The sequence below is a fragment of the Liolophura sinensis genome, chromosome 1 (genome assembly GCF_032854445.1).
Source record: "Liolophura sinensis isolate JHLJ2023 chromosome 1, CUHK_Ljap_v2, whole genome shotgun sequence".
NCBI lineage: Eukaryota > Metazoa > Mollusca > Polyplacophora > Chitonida > Chitonidae > Liolophura > Liolophura sinensis.
Window position 1 is genome coordinate 54332265 of NC_088295.1, and position 22456 is coordinate 54354720.

The 22456-nt window shown below is 37.3% G+C and overlaps 1 protein-coding gene across 1 annotated transcript; it reads left to right on the top strand.

Annotated features, from left to right (window-relative positions):
* The first annotated feature begins 156 nt into the window (after positions 1-156).
* On the top strand, positions 157-18167 carry LOC135478325 (mannosyl-oligosaccharide 1,2-alpha-mannosidase IA-like). Its single transcript, XM_064758605.1, is given in 13 exon segments — positions 157-735; positions 6719-6934; positions 7340-7420; positions 8123-8217; positions 10580-10703; positions 11231-11297; positions 11300-11320; positions 11975-12090; positions 13010-13118; positions 15113-15175; positions 15280-15321; positions 16354-16526; positions 17350-18167. Coding segments are annotated over 13 exon segments (1929 nt in total). The 3' UTR covers positions 17593-18167.
* The last annotated feature ends 4289 nt before the right edge of the window (positions 18168-22456 follow it).

Consider the following 22456-nt stretch of genomic DNA (forward strand, 5'->3'; position numbering starts at 1 on the left):
TACAACAGGCAAATCCTCGTAAATGTACGAGTGTAGATCTGGCTGCTGCTCAATGATATCCGTCTTCCATGTGGAGGGGAGTTGTCCAACTCTATTCGGCGCTAAGCGATCCTATTTTAGTAAGAGCCCCACGTTGACTGTTGGATGACAGACAACATGGCAGCCTCCTCCAGTGTGTTGCCAACCGTTCAGAGGTATATCAACGGAGTTCCTGTTCCACAGGGACGAAAGACTCTTAGACTAAGAGAAAAGTATGTGATCATACTTGTATTTGTGACTTTTAGTACGGTTTGTTTTGGGGCTTTCTTCTTCTTACCGGACTTGAGAGATCGGGTTAGTGTGGAAGAAGTGAGGCGACATCTTCAGCAAGCGGGAGGGGAGATTTTTATACCACAAGCGAGGATAGGGCCCGATGGGGTACCGATCGCGGGTGGAAATGTGTTTAGACATAACCCCGATGAAGTAGTTGATACTCATAGACTAATAGATAAAATGAGATTAAAAGATAAAATAGAAGCAGAGTGGAATCAGAAACATGTATTACAGCCGCCGCCGTCAGGATCAAAGGGAGATAAGAAGGGAGACTTGCAGGCAGACGTTTCAGCTGAAAAGAAAGATGACACTTTAAGGTTTCAAAGGAGAGACCAGCATAGAATTCAGGAGGAGCAAAGTAAACCAAAAGAAGCAGGACTGTCTGATTCACAGGCAAGGTACAGAAGAGAAAAAGTCAAAGAGGTGAGATATGAATTCAGTGATCACGAGTCGCTACGTACATTGTACATGTAGCTCTATCTGTATGCGTTCAATGCATTCAACTTTGATAGTAGCAACTGCTCCTAATGCAATATACCGTCGCCACAAATGTCACCTTTTTCAGATCTGGAATATGACATTCACACTGTTAAATTTAGTGAGGGTGTCAATACAGCTGGGCTCAACATCAGACAGGAAACACTGAAAATATTTTTCTTACGTTGCCGTCACACGACTGGCAATAGTTATAAATTCTCTTGCAGCGACTCTCTTGCCACCATTTTGTCACTGTTAGAGTTTAAATTCTTTGTGATTGTGGATGCATACATTGACCCTTTTACAGATGGTACATGGCACTGCAAGCAAAGTTGATTTGTTGGGCCCTTATTGCCAAAGATACTGTGAGACAGTCAACTTTCGAGGTCACATATTTGAAGGCAGTTCTTGCAGATTACTTTAAGCGCTCTGGTTTTCTCTATTCATAAACTTGATTACTGTTAAAGAAAGAGAACAATTTTTGATGAAAGCAAATTCATACCTATGAAACATTGGAACCATTGAATCCCAAATGTTACTGCACTCTTCTTACATTTGAGTATGTTTTTTTCCTTAGAGTAGTAATATAGGATTTTAATACATATACACTCCCGCCACTGAAGCTCAATAAGATATAAAGTCCTAGACCTACCCAGCTCTGTAGGGCTGTGATTACGTATACTATCACAGCCCTGTCTTGATCCATAAGCTTACCTTGAACACCTCTGTACTTCCTGTGCTGGCGTCAATACACTACACCGGACCCGATAGCATAGTTGGTAGAGCATTTGCTTAGGGAGCGGTATGTCCAGGGTCAATCCTGAGTCGAGTCACACGTAAGACCTTAAAAGAGGAAGTTGTAACTTCCTCGCTTGGCGTTCAGCATGAAGGGGAGAGTGCAACGACTGGTTGACCCGTATCAGTATAATGGCTCGGGTGGGGCAAGTTTTACTTGCCTTCAGTAAGTCGTCTCAGTGAAGCAGCACTAGAAAAAAAAGTGGTGGAAATCCGTCCTGTAACAAGGAGGCACATTACATGCACTCTAAGGATTCCTTCGTCGTCATATGACTGAAAAATTGTTAAGTAGGACATTAAGCCCCAAACACTCACTCACTCACTCACTCATTCACTCACTAACTTTTGGCCACCAAGTAATGTGTCTCTCCATACACATAGTCTTAGCTAACGATTCCAGATAGGTGTCCCAGTGTGTCATCCCTACTGAATCCTGACAAGCATGAAGCTGGTGGAAACTAATTAAATTTTAACTCCAACTGCCATCTTTGAATGCATACTCCTCACAGTGAGGGAAATCACTGCCACCACCACTACTACTAGACTAGTTTGACCTTTTGACACACTTGGGCTAATTGTTCAGGATCAGTTGCACTAGTAATGACCTAGAGGGAACCCATAATCAACATTGATCACTAAAAAATCTCTCAAAGAATTAAATCAAAGAATAAACAGGATGTACAAAATATGCTCGTTGCTAGTAGTTATCTCCCTTGTATGAGCTGTGAGGAGTATGCATTCAAACATGGCAGTTGGAGTTTGAATCTATCCAGCTTCCACCAGTCTCATGCTTGTGAGGATTTACTAGGGGATACACGGGGACACCAAGCAGGAATCGATAGCTGAGACTACTCTGAGTACAGACGGACCCATTATTTGGAGGCCAACAGTAGCATATTGAAGCCAGCTGTGGAAGAGGTGTTCAAGGTAAGCTTATGGATCAAGACAGGGCTGTGATAGTATACATAATTACAGCCCAACAGAGCTAAGACCTACCTAGAGCATACATGTATGTACGATTATTTGAACCAATGTACGGGAAAGTCTGCTACATGTTCCTGTATGCCAGGAAGACCAACGTTTGACCAGTGAGGTCCAAAGTGACAATCTACATCTGGTCAACAATGTTTTCATAACTTAATATTCTTTGATAAATACGCACCACTACTGTGCTCCCACTTTTGACGTCACAAGGGATAAGTAATGATGTAAAAGAAAATATGACAGTTTACCAATAAAAAGTTTGGATTTAATATTATGAAATATTTTTATTCGCAGGCTCTCATTTTTATTTTTGATACACTTTTTACAAAAAAATCGTTATGCATGCTTGCTGTGCCACGTGCAAAGATTTGGATCTGAACCTACAATTGCTTTTTCCTGTGAATAGCCCTGGTAACTGAGTAAATAAGGAATAATATGCCGTATGAGTAAATAGCAGAAAACCAGTACAGTGTTCATCCAAGTTTATACTACACAGTTCAACATGTGGAGTTTAGGGAGACAGCCTTTGCCTAATGTACCACATAACATGTGTAATAAAGCCCCCAGGGCGAAGCAACATGATGTAGTCAACTGTGTACTGTGTGAACCCAGTATTCAAATATAGCAAAATTAAAGGCCAAAAATTTATTTTATTTGGTTATTCTTTTGACGATCGTATCATATAATAATGAAATTTCCTCTCACTTCCCAACTGACTGTATAAATTGGAATGTTGGCTCGGTAAAAATGAGCTTGTACATCCTAGTGAATGCATAATATTATTAAGTCTGATTAGTATTCCCAAGCCTATGGTAAATGAGATACAATACATGTTACGTCTTTCTTTATTCATGAATATTAAACCACACATGAATAGTAATTAGTTATGTCTGTCTGTTAAATTAGCCTGAATTTATTTAATGTCAGAAAATATTGCAAATGTTTTTATAAGGCAGGAGATACTAAGACAAACTGTCACAGAAATGTGGTTGAAGTTGTTTGTTTGGGTGGCAGAAATGACCAATATAGTGAAATCTGTACAGGTTGTTGAATGAATACTCCAGCCTGTATGAATTCAATACTCTATTTATGGTACACCAAACATAAATCAGGTCAACCAAGGAGCAAAATTTAGTCACCAAAAATGAAAATTTGTCACAAACTCCTGGTAATTGATTGACATTGCTATAGGCAAAAATAGAATCACGATTATCACAACAATAAAAGACAGGCAAACATCAAAGGTGTATATAATAAGAGAAAATATTGCCCACAAAGGTCTGCGCTTAATGCTAACGTGGTTTATAGGTGTAATTTGCTGATAATGCTGAAGAAAACTTGACTTAGATCACTGATGAAAATGTTCAGTCTTTTTTAATGGAACCCAAATTTGGCCTAATTAATATAGAAGAGTATGTTTTCCAGTTTTCTAACATTGAGTTGATGTGCAAATCCATTGGCTTTATGATCAAACAGTGTTGCTTTTGTAGGTTCTGTGATAACTTGTTGTAACTTTTGCCTTTATTATAACACTGCTCATTGGGACTGAGGGACCCAGACAGGAGCATTCTAAATCATTTGATAAGCAAATTTCAGCTGATATGGCTGATATGGGGTATGATGTGAAAATGCCCATGTTAAAACCCTTTTATCAAGTGTTTGGTCAATTCCATGTGACTTGTTCACTTATGCTAATTTTTAAACTGGTATCCTGCCATATAAATTACATACTTAAAGATAAATGTTTAAAGTTCACTGATCCAGGAATGTTTGAAAAAATAATTTTGAAGACACAGTGGCGCCATTTGTGAGGACTGACATCGTGAGTGCTGAATTCAAGAAATTCATTGAAAATCAAACACCAAAATATTAGACATTTGTGCATATTTTTTCAAACATTTTTCTATTTGTTTTTAGACTCAGTGGTCATGTGTTCTGAAAAAAAACATGAAAAACTTGAATGAATTAGTTTTATAATTTTGTGATTAAAATTTCGCAAATATAATGTAGCACTCATCACAATTTGGATGAAGTTTTCAATTTCCTATAAAATAAACATATGCATAAATATCTCTCTTTGTTTTCTCATATCAACTATCAAAAAGTATATATATGCTATGGAGCTATTTTCCTCATTTTTGTGAATTAAAATGGCTAATTGGCATGACAGGTGTTTCAAAATTCATTTCATGGGTGCTACATCACATACATTCCACCCCTCACAATCAGTACAATTAAGTGCAAAGACTGTATTAACTGATTAAGGCCATAATGGAGTCATTAAAGGAAACTGTCACTCAGTAGTTTGAAATTTAAATGCAAACAAGAGTGTAAAGACAGTTTTAAAACAATTTTCTGGTAAGAAAACATGCTGTAATGTGTGTTCGTTTAGAGATCCCAGCATTCACTATCAGTACTCTATATAAGCAAATCTGACTGCGACACATACATAGAAGAATGTAATAACCAGTATTCTGTTTTCTAGGAAATCTGTCGAGAGCCGCAGGGTTTTTGGAAGCAGGGGTAGCAGATGTTGCTTTACATGCACGCTGAATTTTTTGTTGGCTTGACTCAATTTAAGTGTACTAAATAGCTATGAAAGGATATTAAACATCTGCCTTCCTCTTATGTATCTTTAAAGTGCCTTAAGGCATGTCGGTCTTAGTGAAAGTTAAAGCAGAAATGCCTTGTTAAAGCATGAATATAAACAATAATCAGTAGATCCATTCTGATATAGTGTAAAGTGACTGGCATTCCTAATGCATGGCCCTTACTCCCTAAACTCTTGAATTTCGCAAGATTACAGCAAGTCAAACTCCGTTTGTTTAGAGCTTGTGAATGAAAACTTCACACCAACTTAGATGTAAACACCCAAACAATCCATTAGTTATAGAGACAGCTAGGTCATTATGAAAAAAAATTTTTGTTGAGGACAACCCAACCAATCCGCCAAAAATAGGCCATATTTTGAAGTTTTTATTCGCCTTCTGATGAATTTTCTTTAATTGTTAATTTCTTTGAAATCCCTGTGTTTCATAGCCAGTATAAAAAAAAAACAGTATTCGCTCAACTAATCTTCAAGGCTAACATTAAGGGTCTTTGTCTTATAACAAATCACAGAGATCAGTAAAGACGTCAAAGTGAGGGTCATCGGTGATATTTGTCTTTAGCACCAGTCACACTATGCAAATTAGCCTCTATTATGATTTGTTGATGTCTCGTAATAATATCTCTTGATACGTTCTGAGGATCGCAGTTTCTTGCTGTGTTAAGAATGGCATTGCTGATAATGTTTGTAACTCATAATTTATTTGATAACTGAATGAATAAAAAAAACAGTCTGAATGTAGCACCCGTCATGTGGAATTAACCCTTTAAAGACATGCCAAAGGATTGTATGTCATACTACATTGTACATACATGTATGGAAAATAGAGAAGAGAATTAAATTCAGAAAACCTATGAAAGATAAAATATATGTATTTGGTATGATGGTTTATATTGTGAAGCAGGTAAATAATTGTTCATTCAGTGTCCAAGGTCATTTTTTTTTTGTGGCTGTCTTGTGTATCCGTGGGTGACGATTAAGCATTCTGAGGTGAAGGTTTTAATTCATAAACCTTGATTGTAAGCACTGGTATAAACAAAAACTTTGTACATTCTATATACATTTAAGTTTTCAGTATATTCATCAGTTTCATGTACATTTAGTCTTTTATTACACGTCGCCATTAGGCATAGCATATTATGGTATAGCGATTTTGCCAGTCTGTCCGTCCGTCCATATTCGTGCCCGTACTATGACTCCAACAGTTTTCTGCATAGAGTTTTATGTTTTGGTGGATACATACTTACACAGATGGCAATGTGTCGCAACTTACATTTGTCCATTTCCACAGTTGTCTTGGTTACCAGATAGCCATTTTCCTTGTATATAGTATATAAATAGATTTGATTTTCTGCATAAAGTTTGGATTTGTGGTGGACACCTTTATCCACTTGTGATGAAAATTGCTCTCAGGGGTTATCCTCAACACAACGCTGCTGGTATTCTTTTATACATTTCAAACAAATGCATTTTTGGAGGCATATGTTGTGTTCACCTGAACTCTTGTGTGTTAGTTTTGTTCATCTTTCTTCTCTCTGTCAGATGATGAAGCATGCCTGGTATGGCTACGAGAAGTATGCCTGGGGAGCCAATGAACTGCGACCAATCTCCAAGCGGGGTCACACAGGCAGTATATTTGGCAGCCTGAGTCTGGGTGCCTCCATTGTGGACGCCCTGGACACTCTCTACATCATGGGGCTGGAACAGGAGTTCAAGAGAGGACGAGACTGGGTGGAGGAAAATCTGCATATTGAACGGGTAAAGCTGTTTCCTCAGGGTGTTACTTGTAGCACCAACTTTCTGTCATATCTTACTGTACATGTATATTCATTTAATAGTTTTCATCATATTTATTCCATTGTCTTTCTTTCTGTTGAATCTCTTGTTATAAATAATGTCCATCCCATGGATCTACATGCACATTTATGCGAAGATTTCAATGATGCTGAAACAGTCCTGTGTATTTGGAAAATCAGAGTGTCTAGGTTAGTGTTTACCTTTGCATGATTCTTTCGGGTACAATAGAACATGTAAGATACGAACACACAAACAAGATTCCAACTACAGTAAAGAAATAATTGTCTTTTTCATTCTCTGTTCGATAGTATTGTCCTTGTTCTCAAGTTTTACCAGAAAACTATGGTGTGATAATCTTGTTTTCAGGCAGGAGAGCTATCAGTATTTGAAACCAACATTCGCTTTGTTGGTGGGTTTCTGGCGGCATATGCTCTGACAGGAGATGAGGTGTGTATTTTAGTACACAGTGTTTGTGAAATGAGGGTATTTACTGGCACTGCTCAGATTTCACGTTTACATGATGGGTTTACCTTATTTTGTATTTAAATTTTTAGTCCTCTCCTGTCGTACGTGGGAAGGTCTGTCAGCAACCTGCGGATGGTTGTGGGTTTCCCCCGGGCTCTGCCCGGTTTCCACCCACCACAATGCTGGCCGCTGTCGTATAAGTGAAATATTCTTGAGTACAGCGTAAAGCACAAATCAAATTAAAGAAATAAATAAATAAATAAATTTTTTAGTGCACATGTATATGCTTGTGGTTAAAATCTAGAAATCCTGATATAGTATGCAATTAGTTACTTGCACTGCCTTGTTCATGAAGTGGATTCTGCACGAATCACACCCAGAGTGGTTTGATACGGTTGCTATTCTCATCTCTATAAGTGGTCATGGTATTTTGGGAAAAGTATCAGAAGGATTCCCACTCTTTATTTTAATCACTGCATTTGTTTATAATCATATAATTGTCTGGGAGTGGAGTTTTTGAAATAGATTAAACATTTTATGTTTGTGTAATTTTGACTCTTACATAGAGCATTCGTACATGCATCTGAAGCAATAGTGCCAAGTCATTGATTTTATAGGAGACAAAATACTTAAATACTTTAAGACCACAGGTATTAAGTCTGTACCATTTCTCTTCATTTTTAGATGTTTAAGAAAAAGGCAATATTCATCGCAGATAAGCTATTGCCTGCCTTTAACACTCCTACTGGCATCCCTAACTCCATGATCAACATGAGGAAGTAAGTACTATGGTGCTCATAGAAGGAATTTAAAATGAACGCAGTTTTTAATTTTGTCAAGCAGCTCTTGAAGCCTGTCTGTCTCTTGATTGGTTGGTCAGTACGATGTTCACATGATTGACCATCCATGTATTACAATGGCCGTTCACTTAACAAGAGTACCAAGTGCAAGACACCTTCAACTTTTTGAAACATGTATTTGCAGGTATTGTATTATAATGATGGAAAAGAGCGTTTTTTTGGTAATTTAAAAGTTTACCTTAGTGGTAAAGGAGCATCATCATAGCTTGTGACAAAAAGACCCTAGCCTTAAGTAAGAAGTGTTAATATCCAGCTCTGGCTAGTTTAGCTTGTGTAGCTTTATATCTGGAGGTTTCTGTAACATAGACGTTTAACGTTGTAAATGAATTAAAAAAAATGTGATTTTTAAGTCGTTATTTCAAGAAACAAAATTTGTAGGCCTACCTGTAATTAGATTGACTGAAAAGCACAGACTTCATCATATTGCAACCTGCACATTGTGAGCATTGTGAACTACACGCTCTTTGTACAAGTTTATATGTATATAAGTTCATATGTATGTCTCTTCATCGTGTTAATATCAAGTTGGCTGATTTTATCAGTGTAGTGTGACGTTTTTTATTTTAATGTATCATTGTTGCCTAACTCCTGTTTTTTGCATATGAAACTGAAGATGTTCTCTTTTTAGCTTTCAGTGTTGGGGTCTGGTTAAGCTTTTTTTTTTTTTTTTTTAGCTACTGTATAATGGGCTCTCATACATGGATGGAAGGTTAAACTTTTTTTGTCAGCTCTTGTATATTGGGCTGTCATACATGGATTGAAGGTTAAGCTTTTTCTTTGCTTCGTAGTTTAAGGTATAGTGTGTAAATCCCCACTCTCAGATGGCAGGTTAAGCTCTTTTTTTTAGCTCTTGTATTTTGGACTATCACACATGGATTGAAGGTTGAGCTTTTTCTTTGCTCCCTAGTTTAAGGTATTGTGTGTAAATGCACATGGTTAAACGGCAGGTTAAGTTTTTTTTTAAGCCCTTGTATAATGCTAGCATACATGGATGTCCAACATACAGTGATAGAAAGTTACGTCTTGTTTGTGTTTTTGTGTATTTCTTGTCATCTGTGTACATCTACAAAGGTTGAACTGTTTTATTGGTTTTAGTTTTATAGGCTTTGTGAATGTTTTTAATGAGTTTAATTGATAGACTTTCAGTTCAAAAATATACCAGTTATATAAACTTCAATTTGTTTTCTGTAGTAAACACGTCTAGAAATTAAGCCTCCATGCAGGGCAACAATTTCTTGTATACAGGGTTTCTGTGACTTTATTGCTTATGAGATTTATGGACATACCAACCTATATGTACATGAAGGAGAACAAGAAGGGCAGAACGGTTTCTCTGGCAATTTTACTAGATTTGTCACCATTTTCCTGTTTTGTGAACACGTATTCAGATTGGCTTGATTCTGTTCTCCTGTAAACATGGATTTCTACAAGCCTTTTTTGTAGGGCTAGAGTTTCTTATGCGCTCAGTTGACTAGATAAGCTTTTTGTGTCTCCAACTGCTTTACCATATGTGTAGAGTGTAAGAATTTACCTTGGTGTATACTAGTTTATCTGAAATACACAGTATCTGTAGAAAGATTTCCACATCTGTATAGGAACTATGAGCTATTGACACTGGCCAGCGCATGTGCCTTCATATATTGTGATGGAATGTTTAAACCATCCACGCAGACACTGGCTGTTGTGAGCTGAGTATTTGCTCAGCCATTCAGAGTGCTGCAGTGGCCACCCATAATACACGGATAGCAATCATGGGAAGTGATTTGCATATCAAAGACCACTCCAGCGAGTTGTTACTTGAACACCTCACAATTAAGTTTTTTTTTTTTCAACCATAGGTCAACATTTGCTGAGACATTCACAGCATTCAGCATTGGAATTGTTCACAGATTACCGCATGCAGTTCGCAGTTTGCCTATCAAACACCACTGCCTCAGTTTTGTGTATGAACCTCCCCTCAACGACATCTTTACCTCCACAACACTTTACATCTTTATTCTTTATTCTGATTACATAGTCTAGTTGACTGCTATAGCGTATAGCCGGTGAGCAGATGGGATTCTCTGAATACCTTTTTACATTATTTCATGGAACGCTTTGCACGTTATGAAAGAGAAGAGGTTAAACACCTTTCTCTGTTCTTGCCTTCAGGACATGTTTGTAATAAAGCCTAAGTATTAGGATGTCTTGAGAAAGATGGCTTTAACATGTGTACTTATGTATGGGTCTGTTTTTTGTCTAATTCATCTACCATAATGCTTGTGGCTAATGCTGTTAACAGTGGGAACAGTCGGAACTGGGGCTGGGCATCTGGTGGCTGCTCTATTCTGGCTGAATTCGGCACCATGTACCTTGAGTTTGCTTTTCTCACTGAGGTTACTGGCAATAACGTTTACTTAGAAAAGGTAAGTGCTTGCCTTTTCTTACACACATGTATACACAAAGAAGTTTTTTCTTTACAGTCACTCTGTTTTAGGATTGGCTGGTGAAATTTGATACATTTTCACTTCCAGCCCATAAAAAATTCAGCATTGTTCATTGTCTCTGGTAAATCATTGAACTCTACCAGAATTGTCTCAACCCAAACCATTCTGATCAGTGGTTCCTTTTCTCTGTTAATATTTTATTTCATTGACTTTTAAACAGTGTTTACCAAAGTTTCGCCCAAACATGCATATTTAATGTTAGAGGACCCAATTAAATTATGACAAAACAATTCCATGCTAGCACTGCATGCGCTTCCTGGAAATGACTAGATGAAAACAAGACAAGATTTTAATCATATTATTTTCAATTTATTGATCACAACCCTGTAAAAAATATAGTTCAGGCTTTTTGATTTGGTTGATACATATAACCGTGAGTGTTGAGTCATTAATTTTGTTCTGTCAAAAAAACTGTGCTGTTATATGTCTTTTGTGTAATGTTGTAGGTGATGAAGGTGCGAGAAGTGCTGCAGAGCATAGACAAACCAGAAGGCCTTTATCCAAACTATCTCAACAAACAGGGCGCTGGGGCCAGCGTAAGTCTGTCAAAGAGCACATTGTTTGCTGTTCATCATTTCCCAAATTTAATAGCAACCATTCAAATACATGAATGTGATCGTGTAAGTTTGTTCCAGTGTTACTATTTACAGCTCCTTAGCTGTAGGTCAAGATCAAACGCCAGCTTAATCCGTACATAAGTGTTGTATATTCAGCATGGAATATAAAATCCCCGAAATTATCTTATTATGCCTCCTTCATGGTGAGGTCGAATTTATAGCTGTTCCAGATGTGTTTGTTTTTGGGTAATTTGCTCATATCTTGACAATTAATTTGAGAAGAATCACGAAATTGACAACTTATGTGTTCATTGCCACTTGTAGTTGGTGCATGTATTTTGGTCTAATGAGCATTTATAATTCAGGGGCCAGTTGTTCAGAAGTGTATTAAATTTCATCCAGACTTAAAACTTAATACCAACACAAAGTTAATGGCAGGTTAGTCTGGACTAATGTTAATACTGGGATGACTACAATTTTGAACAACTCAGCCCTGTATATTACCCTCTGAATGTAGTTGATTATACGTGAATGATGTGCTGTATGATTATCAAAAGCCAAGGTTGGGGATGCGTTGATGCTCACAGTCTTTAATTATATCTCAGCTTGTTGTGTATCTAAATGATGTTTTAGATCATACATCCATTGGAGCGCTAGCTGACAGTTTTTATGAGTATTTATTGAAAGCTTGGATATACTCAGGAAAGAAGGACTATGAAGCCAGAACCATGTATGATGCAGCTGTTAAGGTAATAGCACTTGAAGTGTGTGGGTTCAAGTCCAGCTTATGTTGGCTTCCTCTCCGGCCGTACGTGGGAAGGTCTGTCAGCAACCTGCGGATGGTCGTGGGTTTCCCCTGGGCTCTGCCCGGTTTTCACCCACTATAATGCTGGCTGCCGTCATATAAGTGAAATATTCTTGAGTAAGGCGTAAAACACCAATCAAATAAATAAATAATAAATGAAGTGTGTGCATGTGAATTTTACACTCGAAAGATGAAGTACACCAAACACTCTCAAAGTCACAAAAATAACCACTTTGAAAACAAATAAAACTCATTTACTAGCAGCGTGTTGCTGTGAGTTTCTTTTCTCAAGTATTTCTCGTACACAGCTTTGAAGTCAGAGTTAAAAGGACTGTAAGCTAATTCCTCAACCTTGCCCTATGAAAGAGGACAATCAGTGCAATTTGTACACATTTATAGTTTGATCTCAGAGACAAAACTACAGTGGTTGAATTGGCCAATCTCAGGGCTTTACAAAAAGTGCCCTATAATTTGATCAGGCTACACATCATTATGCCTTGAGAGTATGCTTGAATAAACACCTTGCAAACATGCGAAAAGATTGAAGAATTACAGTATTGGGCACTAAATTTCATCCATGTTACTCATTTTGCCTGATTCTGAGAGTTGTGTTGGTTTCATTAAGGTTTTCTGAGGTTTATTTAGAAACTATAATGGTAACTTACTGATGATAAAGATGTATGTTTCAGAACAAAATGCTGAAGTGAGAATTTTTGTTTATGTAGGGAGGGGGTAATCTTTTAGAGTAAAAACGGGTAATATGGGGATCTGAATTGCATGTACATGTACTTATGCTACACAGCATCTCAATAATAAAGTGCCTGTAGATATGTGCCCTCACCGTTAACTGCTACTGTTTTCAGGGAATAGAAAACAAAATGTTAACGACCTCAAGATCTGGTTTACGGTACATCGCTGAATATAAATCTGGGAGATTACAACACAAAATGGATCACCTGGCTTGTTTCTCAGGTATGTATGGCTCTACCCAGCTCATGCTGGCTTCCTCTCCGGCCGTACGTGGGAAGGTCTGCCAGCAACCTGCGGATGGTCGTGGGTTTCCCCCGGGCTCTGCCCGGTTACCACCCACCATAATGCTGGCCGCCGTCGTATAAGTGAAACATTCTTGAGTATGCTGTAAAACACCAATCAAAAAAAAATGTATGGTTCTACCTGTAAGTTATATGCTCACTCATCATGATGCTAGTACAGGTATTTTTGTTTATATAACAGTTAACAATGATAAAAGGGGTAAATTCTAGATTCATGATTATTGGGTAATTATTTCTTCCCGTTTACTTTTATCTTGTAACTGATTATTGGCTCACTCCTACTGGCAGGTGTGGGCCTGCGTCATATGTTATGGAACAAAAGTCATAACAGAATGTGGTAATATAACATGAGCATGGCTGAAATGCTGCTGGTATCAGTTCATAAAGAAGTAACACTTTCATATTTTCACACTGAATCTTAGTGACTAGTAATTTTGCTTTTTTCTTCTGTTATTAATTGACAATTCCTCATTAATTTTGCCTGTATAATTCTATACCCTTTAAACAGATTATTGTCATTGTAAGTCTTGTTTTTTGCTAAGAAGCATAACTTGAATGTTGACACATGTGCTAAAACGAGTAATACCTCGAACTGTTGATGGGAAATAGTGAATGATGCACAAAAAAAACCCGTAAAAAAAAACAAAACACTGCCATCATAATAACATATCACACAGGAGCACCGCACGCCAGTCCAGCCTCCAGATATTAGTCTTACTTTCTGTGCTGTTGTTTTTGTGTTGGCAGTGCTTCCGTTTTTGCAGGGATGCTGCAGAAAGGTGAAAGAGCTAACCGTTCCATTATTTCTTTCATGTATCCCTTGTTTTGGTTTTTTTTCGCGTCTCTGGGGTGAAAAAAAAAAAACTCGACATAAAAGGCAACTAACGCACAGCTCTCCCATGTGGACCCAGTGAATGGAATACATCCTACTCATTTATAGTGTACTCGAATATTGAACATGATAGGGGCCTAACTGTGTTGTAGACCATGCTGTAGCTAAATATTTACTGGTATTATAATAAGATAACATATAGGAGCAGTTGACACTGCATGTATACTCCAGCCTTCAAATATCAATCCCACCTGCTGTATAGTCGTTGATGTGTAGGCAGTGGTTTTGTTTTTGTCATCAATAATTTGATCAATATAAAGCATTCCTGACAGTGCCTTAGTTAAATATTTAAAGATACTTTTAAACATAAAAGGACACTGTATACAACCTATGTATGGCTAATGTGATTGATTATTCTCATGGCTGGCTCATGGCTCTAACGTGTTCTTGTGACCACCACCATATTACTGAAATACAATTATGTGCAGTTAGACCATAATTATTTATTTATGTACTAGGGTCGCTTGCCCAATGGGATTGTAAGCCTTGATTGTAAATCACTAAGATAATGATTATAGCCTTAGCTTACAATCAACACCCTCTTGCTTGAAGGACTATAAACTACGACAGTTTTAACTTACAGTCAGACATAACAGTTGGATCGACCTCGTTGTCAATGTTTACCATCGCCCCAAAAATAAATTATGTACACGTATAAGTCGAATTTGGTCTATTGCATCTTCAACAATTTACAATTGCCTTACAATTCCTATGTGAAAGTGGTACAGCTTATGTTTACAATCCATTATAAATTCAATTGTGGGGTCTGCAATCAATTGTAAATTCAATTGTGGGGTCTATAGTCAATTGTAAATTCATTTGTGGGTTCTACAATCAATTGTAGCTACAATCTCTTTTTGCAAGCAGGCCCAGTACTATAAAATTATGTGACAGATTAGATTTGCCTGTGTTGGTTTGGAAGGGGGTATATGTTAGGGCAGAAATTATTGGCGATTGGATGCCATTTCTGTGTTATTACGTTAGGATCCCACTATAATCTGGTTGTGTTTTGGTTTCTTCAGGAGGCATGTTTGCCTTTGGTGCCGCAGGCTCGGACGACAAAGAGAAATACCTGAAGCTGGGAGGTGATATTGCTACCACCTGTCACGAGTCTTACGATAGAGCAGGTGAGTGTATTGTCGTAATTGTCCATGTTGACTTGTGAAGGAGAAATACCTGAGACTGGGAGGTGATATTGCTACCACCTGTCATGAGTCTTACGATAGAGCAGGTGAGTGTATTGTCGTAATTGTCCATGTTGACTTGTGAAGGAGAAATACCTGAGACTGGGAGGTCATATCACTACAACTTGTCGTTATAGACCAGGTGAGTGTGTTGTTATAATTGTCCATACTGACTTGTAAACGAGGAGAAATACCTAAGACTGGGAGGTGATATCACTGCAGCTTGTCGTTATTGGGCAGGTGAGTGTATTATTGTAATTGTCCATACTGACTTGTAAACGAGGAAAAATACCTGAGACTGGGAGGTGATATCACTGCAACTTGTCGTTATAGGGCAGGTGAGTGTATTATTGTAATTGTCCATACTGACTTGTAAACGAGGAAAAATACCTGAGACTGGGAGGTGATATCACTGCAGCTTGTCGTTATAGGGCAGGTGAGTGTATTATTGTAATTGTCCATACTGACTTGTAAACGAGGAAAAATACCTGAGACTGGGAGGTGATATCACTGCAACTTGTCGTTATAGGGCAGGTGAGTGTATTATTGTAATTGTCCATACTGACGTGTAAACGAGGAGAAATACCTGAGACTGGGAGGTGATATGACTTCAACCCATCATTAAATCTATGATAGGGCAGGGGTGAGTGTATTGTATAATTGTTTTTGTCAATAAGGAGAAATACCTGAGACTGGGAAGTAACTTCCACAGTTTTGCTGGTGTAATTGCATGTATTGGTAAACTTTAGAAACTATCAGCATGTGTATACTGCTAAACTACATGTACTGAAATGGACATGTGCGGGACATGAGTACATTCTCTACTGGGCCATGTCAAAACAGCCAGAAATCTGTTTTATTGTGTACACTAATACTTTTACAAGAATCACAATGAGGTATAATACTACTGGATGTTTCAGACTGTTTGCTCATGACGGGTGTCTATACACGGTCAGTCATGCATTACTCTTGTGTGTCTGCTAACATGTAGACGTCTTTACTGGTTAAATGTAAGTACTGCTGCCACCATTGCATAGATCCATGTGGTCTCTTCAGTGAAGTGCTTTGTTTTGTTGCAGCTGCCAAGCTAGGCCCGGAGGCTTTTCGTTTTGACAGCACCACAGACGCTAAAGCTGTAAATCAAAACGAGAAATATTACATTCTGAGACCAGAAGTGATAGAGACTTATTTCTATTTATGGCGTGTGACAAAGGAGCAGAAGTACAGAGACTGGGGATGGGAGGCTGTTGAGGTATTTTATACAATTTTGTCAGGTTTTTGTCCATAGTATGTCTATCTTTCTCATTACTAAATGACAGGTCAAACACTGACTGTTTACTCTTTTTGATCTTAAATTTTGCCTTAAATTACTCATTTTGCCCGATTCTGAGAGTTCTGCTCACTTTACAAAAATATTTTGAGGATTGCTTTTTATTTGCCTTCTTATGCATTCGCTTTTAGTGCGAATTCAGCACCTTACATGTGCGTGAGTAGAAGAATGTATGAAATATGTCACTGCGGTTGTGAAGTTTTATACTTGAATTGGGAACACATGTGTGCGTAATAACCAGCTATCATAGCTAGTAGCCCATTTCTTCATTCTTAATCCTGATAGAAGCTTAGCTACAAGGTGGAGGCACTGTAACGACCTTGAGAGCTTAATCCACCTACCATAACGAGAAAAGCACCCATGTTTTCTCTAGCACTGTTCTCTTGGTACGATGCTTGCCTACAAGAGGATACTGTAACTAAATCGCTGGAGCAAACATCCAGTGTTTGGTGCTGTTCCTGTGTACTGTCCGAAACCATGCCTTACGGCGCATGTGGCTGTGACTACACTGTGTTATTTATAATTTTTCTTGAATTATACATTCCATATCCTTGGTTGCCATTTTCTGGTATTTTTTTTTTGCCATAATATGCAAATGTAAGTTGAAAAGCTGTTTGGTTTTTGTTTGAAGTCAAAAAACTACATGCATATGCTATGAAATACAACTCTTTTTTATCAAAAGACCTAGTTCATAAAGACGCCTGATTTTTCACCGGCTTTGTTGTCTTTTGTGTGATTGTTCTAGGCCCTGGAGAAGCACTGTCGCGTTGATGGTGGGTACACGGGATTGCGGGACGTCTATCAGGAGCACCCCCCTCAGGATGATGTTCAGCAGACGTTTTTCCTGGCAGAGACGCTGAAGTACCTGTATTTGCTGTTCTCTGATGATGATGTGATATCACTTGACGAGTGGGTTCTGAATACAGAGGCCCACCCATTCCCCATTAAGGGCTCAGGGGTGGGCAAGCACCAAAGCAAAAACAAGTGAACATGTACCAGTCAGTTGTGTTGATGCAAAAGTGTGAGTTATATAATAACAGCAATGTTTTAAAAGAAAGCAAGATAAGAAATATCTGCTTTGTAAATTATTGTACATTTAAGCTCTTGTATAATTTCGTATTATTAAAGGTGGAAGAAACAAAGAAATGATGCAAACGCTTAATTAAAGATAAAAGTTTGTGAAAAGTTAATTGTAAATAAGGTTTTCAATATGTTCTTGTCAGTTTTTATTAGAGGAGAAAAGGATGTTTGAAAATAATTTTTGTATGGTGGGTAGTCAGGAATACCCCTTCATTTATATTGACTGTGCATAATATTGCTCTAAATGAGGATGTGATACATGTGTAATAAGTTATTTTTACTTTAATTTGGTCATTTCTCCTAACAAATATTTTAAACCAGAATTTTAATAATATTAACATTTTTTTGGTATATTCCTAAATATTGTTATAATTCATGTTCAGTGCATTAGGTTGGATATAAACATCGAATTTACTATCACACTTATCACTTTCACATTTTGAACATGGTTATACAAAGATGCTAAATGCTGAACGCTAAATGCTAAATGCTGAATACCCACCATACGATAAGTATTTTCAAATGTCCCGTTCTCCTTAAAGAAAAATTGAAAGATTGAAGACTGTAGCTACCAATAACTTTTTACACACTTTCACCTTAATTTTCCATCATTTCCATGTTTTCTCCTCCTTTAAAGTGGCTCATGGAGATGTTTTTAAAGATGACATTACTGTACATTAGTATATATATATACATACATAGTTTAAATGTTGATTGTAATGTAAAAATGATTCCGTCAATACTTTAGATTTTCAAATAGGTACGTGTATTACATGGGGCATGTTTGTGAGTGAGTGAGTGAATGGCTTGATTGGTGTACAACTGTGCATGTTCAAGTGAAGCTGTCAGTGGCTAGTATAAGTGACCTGGAATTGACAGAAGTGTATTGTAGTTGATGTTGTGTTACTTTTGAATGTCATCAGATGATGTTGATGATGACCACACACATGCTCTGACTATCATATTGGCTTATCTTTCACTGTACAGATGTCCAGTATCAGCAGTCTTTTTCAAACGAAGCTGTCTCATTCAGGTTCAGCTAGTTGAGCTGTGAGATCAGGGGGTCTGTCGGCCAAATTGCAAAGGGCATTGGGTTATGTTGTGTTGTAAAGTGACCATCTAAACGTGTAAGCAAACACAACACCTTCAAAAACCCCTAATCAACCAAGACTTTGTGGTTCTGCCGGGGGGAAAAAAAAATTAGATAAACATTGACGCGTCGGTTGCAGAAACAAGACAAATATTCAGAAGTATTATCAATACATTCAGATTGTTTCAGACTGTACAGTATTTTAAAATCTGGCAGATGTGGTGGGTGATTTCCTGTATCACAGGGCTATGCTATGGCTGACAATTTTGATAGCTCCATCTTTGATTAGGCTAATAGATGTATGTCTTGATTTTCAAGTACATGTACCATAAACCCTTTAGCTTTTGTTTTTTTTTTTCTTTTAAGGCAACTTTATAACCAGTTTATGCAGTGAAAAACTTGTGTATTGCAATGTATGTGGATCTTGTTCTCTGTATAACTCGTTACAAGAAGTGCGATACTTTCCTGTTAATGTAAGTAATCCGTTAAATTAATTGCGATAATGATGCTGAGGATAACATCATCCTGCGGAGACGGATCAGCCATGTCAGTGGATGGGTGGTCATGCTGGGCTGGTTAAGTCATTCCATGCTTTGACTCCATTGGCCATTCAACACCAGCTCGAGAGATTGTCTCCATCCATGTCTGCAGTTAAACCAGAGCAGCATTACCATAGTAACCATCCGCTATGTGTCTCGTCATTCTAGTCTATGGTAGTTGCTTTGGAAAGAACTTTTCTGGTCCAAAATCTTCATAGAGAAAACGATATATGCCTGCCATGTAAAACATCTTACTTTGGAATTCTCAGTCTTTTTTTAATGTTATACTTGTAGTTTTATTTTCACTAGAAATGTGTGTGTGTGTGATTTAATAATCTGTGTGATTTGCTACACTTCAGTGCACAAATGGGGAACATTAATATAGAGTGGTAAATGTTGTCGAATCACCTTACCACATATTCACACGCACGCAAATGAAAAAAAGGGAACACTGTTTTTCTTGGTGGAAACAAACTGAATAAAGGTATATTTTTGTTTTTAGTTTACATGGGAAGCCACATTGAGCTTGAATAAGAAATCTCTTTCAGAACTGGATTTGTTGGTGGTGTTCTGTAAATTTTAAGATATTGTTCAAGATTCAGGAAAGGTCTGGGGGGTAATTAGTTTAATCATTATTACCTGTCTCTTAAAGAATTTGATTTCAGGATACAAATGTAACATACATGTATGGAACTACGTTTGTTGCTTTAATATAGGACTGTCCGTTTTTCTTGATGGGCTACAGTTTTTGTCTCATGCTTGTAGCTAGCCTGGAATGCCATGTTACGTGCATATATCTCATGATGCGATGTTAACATGGTATTCTGGGTTAGCTATTTGGCAAGTTCTTTGCACACTGTAAAATCAACATTTCACCTTACATCCTCATGTGTATTATGGTTAGCAATTTTTTCCACTGGTTAATTGTATATGTATGTCTTGAGAAAGCCTTAGCACATGTCAATGCTGTACATTTTGGATCTGTGGGAACATTTTTACCTGGAGAACTCTTGTTGGACCAATTATTAAAATACTTCTGTTTCTTGTGTGTGAGCATATCCATGAATGCTTATGTGAGTTTAATTGTCAAACAATGTCTTGTATTTTAACTGTAAAAACAATGGAAATGTAACAGTAATTGATAAGTTTATAGTTAATCTGTTGGGATCATGCCACATGTATTTTGAAGTTTAAATGACCTGATGTCTGTAATCATATAGAGGCACTGCTGTTATACCAGTTTCCCGGCCAGTGATATTCCTCCAGTCATTATGGATGGTCCTGCTAGAGAGATTTCACATGTAAACCCTGTAAAGATGGTAGCTGAATTGCATGTACAAAAACTTTCACTCATGTTTTTGGATTGCTAACATTACTAACATTCAGCTAGTTTGTTTATCGAATAACTGGCCTAAGAATGCTCATTGTTTACATGAAGACCCCCATCGTCTACTTGAATCCAGCAAAAATGTATTGGAACATTCATTGTGTTAATTGTTAAATTTAGTGTTACCTGGGCTACAGGTAGTGATTGTCTATAAGCAGAGTAGACCATATGTAAGCTGTCATTTACCTGCCTTCAAAACCCACATCATTGTCTAACCATGGAACTTGCTAGGTAAATTGACAGAGCCATATTTTGGACCATATATGTATGTTCTCTTCGCAGGAAGTGGAGGGTAATAAATGCACTTTGATTTTGCAAAGAAATGAGAAAAAATATATACATATAAGGAAAAAATGATCAATCATCATCCAATGCTGATAAGTGCTTGTTGTCTCAGCATGACTTGGATAAGCCTACTCCTGAGACGCCTAATAAAGAATGGTTAGGGCCGTGCATTGTTAAAATGACAGGGTTACCTTATTCATTATTCACTTAATAATTATTTATGTACAGATATTCAACAGAGTATTGATTTATATGTGTGAATAAACTTTATAAGTTTTATAATTATACATGGATAATGCCATTGCATGAGCATAAAAAGAGTCACATTACTGGGAACAGTGAATTGGTTCATTGCATTGTGCAGACAAACAGAGATTATGTTGGGTTTGGTAGTTGACTTATCAATGTCAGGGGTGAAGTATTAGTTACACCTATGGTGTATTTTTTTTTTTTTTTTTTTTTTGTCGACCCTTTGCCAACTTAGAGCCAGTAAAATTATTTATTTTATTTGATGGGTGTCTTACGCCGCAGTCAAGAATATTTCACTTATACAAAGGCGGCCAGCATTATTGTGGGAGAAAACCCATGACCATCCGCAGGTTTCTGCCAGACCTTCCCACTTGCGACCAGAGAGGAAGCAAATTAATTAAATTGTTGTAGAGATCAACTTACTATTCATCATCATCAATTTTTGCCATCATTTCATATAGAATTGTAGATGTTTAGTGATGTCTAACAGTGTACGTATTGTACATGGGTAAGTCCTCAGCACATAACAATTCATTAATACTATCAGTCAATCATTAATTGTTTATAAGATAAATGCTGCTGTGCAGAACTTAGAGAGTTTCAGCCTCTGGGATCAACAAATGATTTTAGACTTGTGTCAAAATTTGAAATCACTTTGAAATTGTTGTTTTGTCAAAATATTGCATGACAGCGTAAATACTGGGTAGATTCTTGTAAAACAAATTTCAGCTAAAATAATGGAAAAAGGTACATACCGTACTGTTTGAAATTGACGATTGAAATGTTGACGTTGGTCTAAGATGGCTTTGGGATCTCAGTGCCTGAAGAAAGATGAAATCATTCTATCATTATAGTCTTGCTTCACTGACATGCCCTTAACATAGATAAGTTCATGAAAACAAATTTGTTTGATATCTGGTAATTGATTTGTTATCAGAGGGACATAAAAACAGCAATCACAACAACTAAACACTTAAACCATTATTCTGACTCCATGCTTAAACCGGACTGATATCATATAGGGGAATAATTCTTGAGGACGGCATTAAACACCAATCAACAAGTCACTTATAATATTTGCAGCAAGACAATTAACTGCTGATAATTTTATGCTAAGCAGAACATTTGCATATACCCTGTCCTCAACGAATTTGCCCCGTAAAGTATAAGATGTGATGCTATTTGAAAATGTAATTTATAGGATTTTGAAGACAATAATGTG